Here is a 14085-nt window from a genome sequence, read left to right on the forward strand (position 1 = left end):
GTTTCAACTAATTATCATTGTTAAAATCGACAAAATTTTGCAAGTTTACACCAACCTATCTGAGAATTTCTATTTCTTTTGTAGATTCATAAATTTTTGGTATCTTTTCAATTCGGTCTGGTTTATTAATTGTCAATTGTATTCGAATGGTGGCTAGTTGTGCCTTTATCTTCATAAGATTGCACACTTAAATAACACTTAAACAAAGATACTCCTTCCATTCACACAAAATTAGTTTAGACTTTCTTTTTCCTATGAGAAAAGATACTCCAATAACTTCTAATCATGCGGGCCCATTATTAACATATAATCATATCAAGCATTTAGCTAAAGGAAAAGTTCGAACTACACGCGGCTAGATACACTACTTTTAACGTTTTACATATAACACAACATGCAGATGAAGCAAAACTAATACACATCTAATGACTCAAAACACGAGCATTGGTTACATCCTGTGAGAATTCTAAGTTGAATGGGCATTAAGACGAGCAATATTCTGTTAGCAAGTGCCATGATGAACAATGGGTTATTCCTCCTCTGGCTCTTCTTCTTCCTGAAGTAGATTTTCTCTGTTGTCGTGAGCCCAGAAACCGCGCACATCGATGAGCATGCTGGCCACGGTTCCGCCCTGTTTGCAGGCCAGTAGATCAGCCAATGTAATCTTAAGGGGATCTGCCGGCTTAACCATATCCCACACTTCATCCCTCACATCTTCGATGCAAAGTTCGTAGTTGCCACCCTCAATCCATTTATGGTGCACATCCCTGTTTATAAATAAAAAGGGCCCTTTAGTAGGCAAAAACTGTCTCTAGTAATGCCGGATCTCTTTAGGATCCATCTACTAACTAACTTGTTACTGTCTATTTGAAACTTGTAGGATCATCTCAAGTGCTACAAGCAGGAAAAAACAGTAGTTTAATGTAGGAAGATTGTATCAGGCAACATCTCCCCATGTGGATGCTCCCCTTCTATTCTTCCAATATTAACATTACATACCATTATCTTGTAGATATTAGAAGTTTGAAAACTTTGTATAAAGAAAACATTGCAAGCCAAAGTAGGACCAAAGAGTACAAGGAAAATGGCAAAAGATATATTGGTAAATGCTAAATAGACAGTATAGCAACAGCATGACAGTTTACCTGAAAAGGGAGTGAATATCAGCTGTAGTTAGGTAGCCCCTTCCTTGAAGATCAAGACACCGGAATAAGTATGTCAACCCCTCTGGAGTGTCTTTGTTTTCTAAAGCCAGAACAAAGTCCAAGAAACTCTCGAAACTCATCTCCCGGGCATTTCCACTACCACCCTTTCCTCGGCGAACATGTTCATCGAATACTGTAGGAAAAGAATTTAAACATAAAAGTATGAGACAAAACATCAACACAGAGTCCAAAAGGCGTTGCTATCTAACAGTGAAATCATCAAAATGGGGGAAACAAAAGGATGCACTGTAGCATGGAGAACAGATAAGGGAGCGGAGCAACAAGTGTCTTATTACCAATAGGAAATTTAAGTAAACGAGCAATTGAACATTACATGCAATAGTCAATAGATGTCAACCTACGAGGTAAATACCCCCAAAAAATTTACACCATAACAATTGACAAATGGAAACAATTTCTTACCTCTCTCGATAAAAATCTCTGTCAGAGTCCCATCTGCATATTCTCGAAGCTCCTGCTTGCTCAATGACCCACTTGCATCTTTATCAAGGGCAAGAAACATATCTGCATATACAGATTTTTTTCCAAAACGAGGAACAAAAAAGTTGAAATAATGTCAACCTTAAATTATATTCTTCACAGCTCTAATTTATCAGGAAATTCAACCCTTAGATAGGGCCATAACATTTCAAATTTGAAAGACTACGCATGCAAATATCACGAAAGGCCACGCAGGTGAATAATGGAGCACGATGCGAGTCGGAACTAAGCTACACAAGAAACCCACCACAAATACGTTGAGCAGAAGTCAAAGAGAACCAGTTTTCAGCTTGTTCTGTGTCTGTGACTTCTTCTTCACTTTCCTGAAACAGATAAAAGCATAGTCAAAGCTTTGAATCAAATCCTATCAGAATTGACCAAATTACAGCTCAGAAATTTATTATAAGGGTGAACCAATCATGAGGGTGAACGTATAAAAAGAAGTGCACCAGATGGTACAGTGAAAATGAAACAGCAAGAAAGAGAAAGAAAGAACATGAAATGAACATTAAGTGGTTTGGTTCTAACAGAAATGGAAACTAAGAACTTCTCATGCAATCTACCTGGTGAAGCTCCATTAGTTCTTGGAGACAATTACTAAGCAACACTTTCTTGATGCAAGCTTTTCCTGTTTAAGGGAAACACATTATATAAGAGCTCTAAAATACTACTGGGTAAGAAAGTTAGCAATTAGTTGAAAATACATCAGGCAAATGTCGGTCAGACATGCAAACCTCGTCTATGAGGATCACAAAAGAAGAAAAACTTGTGTGCAGCAATACGACAATACATTTGAACAAAGGCTTCTGGCATATCACGTAATTGTGCCAAGTTGGGGATAAGACCTCGTATATATGCCTCCATTTCCTGTAGAGAATAGTAAATGACATTCAAGGTTAACCTAATCATCTTATATAAGAAACTGTTCAAACTCATTGCTTCTCATCTTCATGTTAAGCACATGAAGAGCACACTAAATAGGAAACCCAATAACAATAAGAATCCATACATGTGGCTGAAGGAAACCATCAGAGTCCTCATCGAGTTCACTCATATCTATTCTTGCCTGTGTAAGAGAAACCTGAATAGCCATAACGATTAGGTAGCAATCATTAGACATCAGATAGATTCAAGGTACAAGCAAACAAAAGAAAAACAACTGTTAAGAAAGAAAGAAAAACCCATGCCACATATCTATTTAAGAAGGGTAAAGTATACTTTTTGTCCCTGAAGTTTGACAAAAGTTTCAAAAATATCCCTAAGTTTTATTTTGTTTCAATTTTTGTTCTAAAAGTTTTCGATTTGCATCAAATATACCCCTGACAGCTAATTTTTCAAAAAATTTAAGATTAATTCAACAACAATATCATAAGAACAACCCTCAATACAAACAAATCAAGTATAATTTTCATGTATTATTGTTAGATTAGTCTTAAATTTTTTGAAAATTTAGCCGTTGAGGGTATATTTGATGCAAATCGAAAACTTTAGGGACAAAATTAAAACAAAATAAAACTTAGGAGTATTTTTGAAACTTTTGCCAAACTTCAGGGATAAAAAATATACTTTACCCATTTAAGAATTAACAATGATGAAACAAAAATGCCAATGAAATAATATAAGTTGACTGGTGACGTACTGTACGCATCACATAAAGGTAAAAGGGTAAAATGGCAATTCTTCCTTGTTCATCCTTCTCAAACTTCATGAAGTTTGAAGGGCTAAAAAAGCGTCGGCATTTTGGACCAATTTGTTCTGTACATACAGAGGCTATGTGGCAAAAGTCTTCATAATTCATCTACCAAACAAATTGAAATATTCATCAGGATTGCTGTAAAAAAACAGTACAAAGACAAAGAACTCAAAAAACAATTCAAGGAAAGGCATCATCCATGAAAAGTAAAGTCCAAGTTTGAGCTTAACAATAAGTGTCAACAAGTGTTATATGGCAAATGTAACAAGAAAAAGTATGTTGACATTGTTTCTATGAAACAGGCAAAAAACATATGTAATGGCAGATGTTAAAAGTTTTATCATTAATCTTTTTTATATAACCATGGATGGAGGGACCAGTTAAACTCATCCTACTCTAAAAGAAATAGTGGTGGCTCTAAGGATTTATCGTACTGCCCTATTCCCAGAGGATAAACCCAGGTGTAAATATAATAAAATTTAAGAAATGGGGAAGCAAAGGCAGATGGGAAAGTGGTGCACCTTCTCAGCGCCAGTAGCATCATCTATTACACAATTTTCTCTTAAGCAAACCCACATTGCGTCCAAATCATCAGCATTCAGTAAAAGATCTGATTGTTTCTGTTCAGTAAACAGGGAGAATGTCACCAACTGAGAAAAGTATCACAAGTTTAAGCAGATACAACCAATGAATAGGTTAACCAGAAAATGATACCTTCAGAAACCTGTACTTTGCCAATCGCTGTACTCTATGACTGATTGATCCTTCTTCGGGTTTCTGCATGAAGACACATAAATTTTCAAGAATCATATTGAGGCTTTAAACAAATGCCAAGTTAATCAAACTCCAGAGTTGAAACATCTATGCCTATCCAGCTATCCTATATAATCTGTTAACGAAGATAAAATTACCTATGACTCTATGATGAGATACAACATGTAAGAGCTACTCTACATACCAGGGTACGAGTATTATATATAAATTTTAAACTCAACAACAAAAAATACTATTATACTAGAATGAAGTAAGAAAAAGTAACGATTTCACATGCCTTCTTGTAGAAACTTGGAATCGTACCAGCTTCCGCGCTTTTCTTCTGCTTTTCTTTGAAAATGTCGAGCAAAATCCTCTTCGTTTCAAGCTCTGAAAAAGAGCAAGTTAGGGTTACAGATTAAGTGAAACCATAGTTCCAAATTCCAATACAATTCGAATTAATTGCTGAATCGAACAAAGAGATTGAGAGAACAGAATGAAATTCTTCACTGAAAAGCTTAATGGAAAAAAATAAAGGAATGCGAACCCATCAAGGCTTCGGATCCGAGGCCGGCACCGGATCCGATGAAACGGCGAAGGTTACGGACCCATAACATGGAGGAAGCGGGAGGGATTTTCCTCTGAGGGGGGTCATGGGCTTCGCCGTCGCTGGAGCCGCTGTACATGGCGGAGGGACACTCTGCTCCGATCTGATCTGACCTGATCTAAACTCAACCACCGACGTTACAAGTTTTACCACAAAAGCCCTCTTATTAGTTATTCCTTCGGTTCCTTTTCAGCTACATAAACATAATCATCATCACCGTATTAATTTGATTGATTATCCTCGTAAACCAGTTTTGACGTCAATTAAAAACTTTTTAAACCCTTTTCTAAACCGAGCTTTTTCTTCAACAGACCATGCAATATTGAGGTTTTTTTACTAAAACTAGTTTATGATGTCATTATTACGAACAGAATAAAACACTGACGCTCTTTTTGGGCCATGGTTTATTGGGCTCAGAAGCATATATGGCCCACGTTTCCTTCAAACAGTTAACGGTGTTGATTGGACCACTGGAATGCCATGGCCCATGAGTATGTCTTTAGAGCCATTTCTCCTTGACTCTTTTTGTAATTTCAAATTGGTTACTTTGCATGACCAAAAACAAATAGGTGCTTTGGTTTTAAGGTGGGTTGAGTCAGCTCAGAATACTCAAATTTCGCCAAATGAATGAAATAATTTATTTGCGAGCTACAGATTTTTAAATGGAGCTCAGATCTATGATAGATTAATTTTTGACCAGTCAACCAGAAAAAGAAAACAATTTATTCTCTGTAAAATTTTTTAAAATTACACTCTTTTGATAGATTAATTTTTTTCATTCCATTTCTTTTAATTAAATTTTTAATATAAGTATTAGAAAAATAAATTTTTAAAAAATATTATAAGATAAACTAATTTTTTTAAAAAAAACAAAGAGATTAATCTAGATTCTAATTTTTTAAAAATAATTTTTTTTTTGGAATCTAATTTAAAGTTTTTTTGAAGATCAATTTAAATATTTACTCTTGTTATTTAGATAAATGTTAGATGGAGAATTGATCCTCTCTCCTATGTTACATTTTACAACATCAATTTAAAGAAAAAAATATTAAAAGAATAGTCATTCTCATCTTGAATCTGCATGGCTGCTACCAAAAGGGTAGACAATTGAACTAGTGTGAATCTCCACTTGAAGATTACAGTCTTATTTATTATCAAAAATGCTATTGGTATATTAAAATTAGTCACTAAAATTAGTTATTAATATATTTATGTATAAATATATGTGGTTTAATTTATTTTCAATATGTATTTAAATCTCAATATGTATTTTATATTGATAGTTGACTTGGTGGCTAATTTTAGTGTACACATAACATAACCGATTTATTATACACCAAATAATTATGTGTTATGCTACGTGTACACTAAAATTAGTCACCAATATAAAATACATGCTGAAATATAAATATATTATGAAAATAAATTAAACCATATATATTTATACATAAATATATTAGTGACTAATTTTAGTGTACAAATAATATTTCTTAATAATTATTCACTATGCAGCACTGAATTTGTAAGAAGATATGGAGAATGGTGTACGACAGTACGACTAACATGCATGCATTCTTGTATCTGATCTGAATCGGTAATGAAGATTCGGTTTCACTGTTTGCCATCATGATCATCATTTCATATTCGATCTTGATCCTGCAGATTAAACTACTGCACTGTACCAATCAGATTGCGCGCCGGATATTCATCTTCCTCACTACCACGCACGTCCGTACCCTACACATCAAACGAAAATAAATAAATAAACGGTGAAATTAAAACTCATGCATTTGTATTTTTATGTGAAGTTATTAGTTTAAAATCATTAAAAAATTTGATATATTTAATTTATTATTTAATAATTTTTAACTACCAACTTCACATGAATATAATTGTATATGAGTATCCACGTATATATATTATCAATACATGAATTTCACCTTGAGTTAGCATGCAGTGGTAACACAAAGAAACAAAGACTAACCTTGAATATATATATATAGCCATAAAATTACAAATTCAATTATATATAATTATTCTCTTTTTTTTATTGTTTTATTAATTTTTTTATTTTAAAAGATATTTTCCTATTTATAAGAAAGGATTGAGATGTTATTAATTATTAATATCTGATAAATGGTAGAAATACTATTTATATATTAAAATTAGTTATTAATATAAAATTATTATTTATTTATACAAAATATATGTATAATTTAATTTATTTTTAATATATATTTTTTATTTTAATATATATATTTTATATTAGTTATTAATTTTAATAATTGATTTTAGTGTACAACTAATATAATTAGATAAATTATTAAGGTATTTAAAAATTGATTATACTACATGTGTAATCAAAATCAGTGATTAGTATAAAATATATGTTGATATAAATATATATTAAAAATAAATTAAAATATACATATACATATATTTATATAAAGGTGAATTCTACCCAACCCCCTCTAAAATAACATGTAAGTTATCCTTCATGATGTGTCATATTTTAATTGGTCATTACTTAACTATAGTTGGGTTATTTTATAATTTATTATTTGAGATGGGTAATTGTATAATTTCTTAAAATATTAAAATTCTACCCCATTAATTGAAGCACGTTCTCACGCAATCTCTTTCTACAGTGCATCCTTCCTTAACGAGTCGTTGAATTTTCATGGCTTGTAACTTCTTCGTTCTTCCCAGTATAGTCAGCACCGACTTCATTGCTATCTCATGTCCTCTCACTCAATCTCTTTTTTTTTTTTTTACCATGGATCATTCCTTACCAATATAATTAATGGTTAGTTTGGTTATTAAATTTTTTTCATTAAAAATAATATATGGAATATATATTCATATGTAAAATATAATATAATATAATAAAATAAATCTATTAAGAGTACTTAAAAGTATAATTAAAATCAGGAATATACAAATATAATAATAAAATTTGTACTCTAAACAAGTAAACATATCTTTTATCATACATAAATTATTTAAAAAAAATATAAATTGTTAAAATTAATAACACAAATTTAAAATGATAAAATTCAACTTTCTTACAAGTAATTTTTATAGTATTTTTATTCTTTTAATTTTTAATTTATTAATATTTTATTATTTAATTAATGATTAAACAAATTATTTTCATGAGAAATATTTTTTGTATAATCTTAAAGAAGAGACCAATATACCAATTTAAAAATTAATGTAAAAATGATATTTTAAATAAAAAATAGTTAATATTAAAATTTTTAAATACAAAAGCAAATTATATAGATATTCAGGATATAAATATAAAATACATGTTTAAAATAAATAAAGGAGACAAAAATAATTATTTATTTCTTATGAGTACTTCTATTTTATCTGTTTTATTTATTTTATGCATATATTTTATATTTATCTTTTAAATATTTATACAAATTATTTTTATATTTAAAAATTTTAATATTAAATATTTTTTATTTAAAATTTCATTTTACTTTATTTTTTAAACTAATATATTGGTCTCTTCTATAAGATAATACAAAACATAATTTTTTATAAAAATAATTTGTTTAATCATTAATTAAATAATAAAGTACTAATAAATTGTAAATTAAAAGAATAAAAATATTATAACAAATACAGTAAAAAATTGGATTTTATTATTTTAAATTTGTATTATTAATTTTAATAATATATTTATTTTTTAAACAATTTATGTATGATAAAAAATATGTTTACTTGTTTAGAGTATAAATTTTATTATTATATTTATATATTCATGATTTTAATTATACTTTTAAGTATTTTAAATAGATTTATTTTATTATATTATATTTTAAATATGAATATATATTCCATCTTGTAATTAAATAAATATATATATTTTTAATGAAAAAATTTAATAACCGAACTAACCATTAATGATGTTGATATTGGTAAAGAGTGATTCATGGCAAAAAAAAAAAAAAAAAAAAAAAGGGGGGGGATTGAGTGAGAGAACAAGAGATAGCAATGAAGTCCGCGTTGGCTATACTGGGAAGAACAGGGAAGTTACGAGCCATGGGAATTCAACGACCCGTTAAGAAATGATGCACTGTAGAAAGAGATTGCGTGAAAACGTGCTTTAATTAATGGGGTAGAATTTTAATATTTTAAGAAATTATACAATTACCCATCTCAAATAATAAATTACAAAATAACCCAACTATAGTTAAGTAATGACCAATTAAAATGTGACACATCATGAAGGGTAACTTACATGTTATTTTAGAGGGGGTTGGGTAGAATTCACCATCAATTAATGGGGTAGAATTTTAATATTTTAAGAAATTATACAATTACCCATCTCAAATAATAAATTACAAAATAACCCAACTATAGTTAAGTAATGACCAATTAAAATGTGACACATCATGAAGGGTAACTTACATGTTATTTTAGAGGGAGTTGGATAGAATTCACCTTATATAAAAATACATTACTAACTAATTTTAGTAACTAATTTTAGTATACAAATATATTTTTGATTGAGAGATAAATGTTCTTACTAATTTAGAGTTATACCAGGCAAGTAATTAATAGAAAGTCAAATGGACTATGTATTTATTTAATACTTTGCTTAATTCAACAACATACTTCTTCTCGTATCATTGTTTCCTTGTACAAGGACAATGTCATATCAAAGTATTGATCCGTTGAGACCAGTTGTAAATGGATATTAATTTAGTAATCATGAAAATGATTCCAAAAAATATAACTAATCAATAATGTTAATATATTCATTATTATACTCATACACAATAACAGTTAATAAAATGGTAGTGATATAACGTTGTTTAATTAATTAATGAAAAATTTTACTTTTCTCTTTTAAGAGATGTTAAAATGATATTTTTTTTATTTATAAAATATATTTTTTCTCTTTTTATAATTTTTAAAAATTCTTTTTTTAATCTATTTTAAATTTTTTGTATTAACTAATATTAACTTTATTCATTTTTAAAAATAAATAAATTTTTTTATAAAAATATCCTTTAACAAAAATTTTATTTTTTGTCATTAAATTTTACTTACTAAAATACTCTTTAATAAATTATTTTTTATTGATTAAATTATATTTTATCAAAATATTTTTTAAAAAATTTAATAATTAAATTATTTTTTCTAAGATATCCTTCAATAATTTTTTAATTATTAAATTATCTTTTTATCAAAATTTTTTGCTAACAATTATTTTTATATTTTACTATTAATTTTTCAATATCAATATATATTAATTCTTATGCATATTATAACAGTGGTAAAATTTTTTTATTTAATGTTAAAATAATATATATTGATATCGGAAAATTAATAATAAAATATAAAAATAATTATTAATGAAAATTTTGGTAAAATCATAATTTAATAATTAAAAAATTATTGAAGTGGATTTTAAAAAAAATTTAAATATTAAATTTTTTAAAAAATTATTTTGATAAAAATATAATTTAATTAATAAAAAAATAATTTATTAAAGAATATTTTGATATGCAAAATTTAATGACCAAAAAAATAAAATTTTTATTAAAGGATATTTTTGTAAAAAACAAATTATTTTTTTTGAAAAATAGAGAAAGTTAACATTAGTTAACACAAAAAATTTAAAATGGATTAAAAATGAGGCTTTTTAAAAGTTATAAGAAAAAAAAATATATGTTTTACAAATAGAAGGAAGAAGAATATCATTTTAACATCTCTAAAAAAAGAGAGCGAAATTTTCTCTTAATTAATTAATTTGTGTTCATCCCTATTCCACATGTGTTGAAGAAAATGCAAGGCTATATATAGTTATGTTGAGTGAAATTTTTCATGAATCCAGATCCAATATAATAAAATCGATCTTCTACTGTATATACACCCTGCATGCTTTTGACTACATCTGCCTAAACCTAAAGTTTCTTTATATTTGCTTTTTTCCTACTATATATAGGTAGCTGATATTTTTTGTTTTCTCGTCAATAAAAATAAAAAATAAAAAAATAAACCATCTTCAATACCAACTATAGATCCACATCTATGTTGTAACAAAAACAATCCTTACTGCTATAATCACATAATTGTCAAGTCTTGTTCATCACTTTTTTTTAAACATTATTTTAATTTCTTTTATTGACAAGTTGTTGTTCTTAACTAGTACTCTATATATTCTCATGTATAAAATATGTTTTGCAAACTCAATTATTATTATTGAATACAAATTAAGAGCTTATTATTCTCGAAGAAATTCAATTCGAGCGTTTATTGTCAAAGATCTCGTTCTTAAGAAATTCGTCGTGAAAAGATCGTCGATTTATCTTTTTTGTAAACATGACGAAAGATATGAGAATAGTAATAATTAATTTTTAAAAAACTAGCCATATATATATATATATATATATATATATATATATATGAACACCCAATAAAATTAAAGTGGCTTAAATAAGTTTCGTTTTTTATAAAATACTCATTTTCTATCTTTATTTTTTTTTATAATTTTTTTTCGGTCTAATAAGATTTAAAAAATGTTAGTTTTAATCTCTATGATTAGTTTGTTCTGTTAAAAATAACAGGTTAAATTATGTTGTGATAAACTGAAACACTAATTTAACAAAACGTATTATGTCAATATTTAATTTATCAATCAGTACTTAAAATAAATTATTTTAAGGTGAAAACTCAGGTGCAGTCGACTTTACGTGAAGTTAATAGCTGAGAGTCATTAGATGAAAATTTAGTCAAATCAATCAAACTATCTAACGACTCTCATCTATCAATTTTACGTGAAGTCGACTGCATCTGAGTTTCCATCTTATTTTAATTTTACTAAATCAAAATTAAAAGCAAAATTTTATAAAACAAAAAAAAGTATTTCAAAAGGATAAAAAATTTGTATATTATTTAATTTTATTGAAAAAAAAAAAAAAGTTGTCTATATTTGTGACTAATCACATGGCTCTTATCATACCACTTTGACCAAAGCAATAATAATTCATGAATCATAATAATATAATGTCACTGCCAGCGCCAGGTACCATTGTGATGGTCACGAACGCAGACACAGCAAACTTTAGAAAAGAAGATACTATTAATTAATTAAATACTAATAATAATTAATTAATTAATTAAAACAAAAAACATCATCTTGTTTTGTGAACCTTTGATTGCGACGGAAAGGACAAAACTAAGGTGATATATATACGATTTAACTATATGTATATTAAAATTATTAATTAAAAAATTATATAAATTATGTAAAACTTAAAATTTTAATATATTTATTGAAATAAAACATTTATAAAAATTTTTATTAGTAATAATTTATTGTATACTCGTAAAATATATAATATAAGGTTAAGCAAAAAAGGTAACATGGGACGATCTAGTATGAAGTTAACTAATTAATAAAGTGCTTACCAAAACATTAGTCACACAAACACTTTGATTATAATTAGTGTCTAATTTCCGTCAAAATCCCCTCCTAAAAAACATGCTTATCTTTTCTCCCTAAATCCCGGACGACCTTTAACAACAGCTAAAAAGTGTGTGCCAGTTTTGGAGAATGTGCAAAATTCCATTCTGATCATAAAAGTTACATGCTAAACACCAACTTAGATAAAATAAAATAAAAAGGATTTATGTATTACGTCAAGATTATAAAATAAAATTTTTGTATTAAAAATATAAAAAAAATTTAAATTTTTAAAGTATTTATTTTATATTTATTAAATAAAAATATTTAAAATTTTTTATTAGTGATAAATTTATCATGTGCCCTTAAATCCAAATAAAAAATAATGATTTATACTACAACATATATTAACATAACTTTGACTTAAACAGTTAAATTATTTTAGATTAGCCGAATGGTAAACTTATTCGTCCGATTAAGTAAGTGTTGTGGTTTGAATCTCGTTTTGTGCATATAACAATCTATTAGTCAATGATAAACTGTTAAATAAAACTCAAATTTGTAATAAATTAGTTCTTAATCAATTGAGTTAAAAGATACAATGTACAATAATAAAAAAAAAAAAAAAACATAACTTGGCCTTGAGAAAGAGAGAGAGAAGGGTAGAGATCATAACTCATAAGAGCTATCTTAATTTCTTTGTGGTGTTGTCTGGCCATTATGGAAGAAACACATCTACTTTTAGGGATATATCTAATTTGCCTTGTCAAAATCTACTACTTTGCCAACCCAACTTCAAAGTCACATCTTTTGAGATGTGCCTTTGACTAACCTTTCTTATTTCTAAATGCTGATATAGGTTCCAAAACATTCCATATATAAAAAAAATAAAATAAATAATACATCCTATTTTTAATTAAAAAAAATTAAGAGACTACTATTTTTAGTATAAAAAAAATTACTAGTATTGGTTTAAATGTAAAAAAAAAATTGATTTCTTGATATATATTTTTCTTTTTTAATTGACCATAATTATTTGTATGACAATATCTGTCTAATTTTCCATTACTCATATCACAACTAAAAATTTCATTTCTCCTTGCATTGACCTATCAAAGGAATATTACATTATTTTATGTAATGTAATTAAATAATTTAATTTTTATATACTAAAATTTTGTACAATCGTCAATAAAATTGATGTGTTTAGATAATTTTTTAAATAATAAATTTAAAAATTAATTATTTATATTAATATGGTAACTTAATTTGATAGTAGTAATACAATTAGGAATAAAGTAGTCATTTTTAGCGTGTGCAAATAACAATTTTAAATTACAATTGAATTACTTACTCCTCCTCCAAATTAAAAATCAAAATGAAAAGAAAGAGGAAAAAAAAACTCACATTATGCCCATTTTTTGTTTAATTTGTTGTTTTTGTTTTTATTGTTGTCTATGATATTTTTTATTTGATAGGTTAATGATTAATTTATCGTGAAATTGAAGCTTGTTTAAAGGTTTGTGGTTGACCAATAGATTATTGTATGCATAAAACTAAATCTAAATCTCTAACATTTATTTAAACGGACGAATGAGCTGACCACTCGACTTATCCAAATTAATTGTTTAATTTGTTGTTAATGATATCGTTATTGGCATCTTATATTTAACCCATTGAAAATGGGGCCCAAATGGAGCTAACATAGTGACTTTCTGCTACTTGAAATCTTTAGTGGAAGAGTCAAAGTTCTTGGATTCAAAACCAATCAATACTTAGAGAAAACAAATGATTAATTCTAAACAAATGCGTGCAATTTTTGTTTTTGGTTCATAGAACAAATGCAGTTTCTATATTATGCATGCGACATTTCTCATTCGAATGCTTTTCACTTGCA

General features: G+C 27.3%; 1 protein-coding gene and 1 non-coding gene across 2 annotated transcripts; both read right to left on the reverse strand.

Moving 5' to 3' along the window:
• Positions 1–192: 192 nt before the first annotated feature.
• FASS (tonneau 2 (TON2)) lies at positions 193–5108 on the reverse strand. Its single transcript, XM_088502052.1, has 12 exons — positions 4700–5108; positions 4451–4542; positions 4114–4176; positions 3921–4019; positions 3346–3504; positions 2716–2787; positions 2441–2573; positions 2270–2334; positions 1954–2029; positions 1629–1730; positions 1146–1338; positions 193–767 (listed from the first exon to the last, which is right to left on the reverse strand). Exons 1-12 carry the CDS (start codon positions 4836–4838, stop codon positions 530–532), a joined length of 1431 nt encoding a protein of 476 aa, XP_088358178.1. The 5' UTR covers positions 4839–5108; the 3' UTR covers positions 193–529.
• Positions 852–969, reverse strand: LOC148578744 (small nucleolar RNA snoR104). Its single transcript, XR_015904283.1, has one exon. It is a non-coding gene; the product is annotated as a small nucleolar RNA snoR104 (small nucleolar RNA).
• Positions 5109–14085: the final 8977 nt, after the last annotated feature.

This window comes from Arachis ipaensis, chromosome B1, assembly GCF_059453495.1.
Source record: "Arachis ipaensis isolate K30076 ecotype BB chromosome B1, ASM5945349v1, whole genome shotgun sequence".
In the NCBI taxonomy this organism is placed as follows: domain Eukaryota; kingdom Viridiplantae; phylum Streptophyta; class Magnoliopsida; order Fabales; family Fabaceae; genus Arachis; species Arachis ipaensis.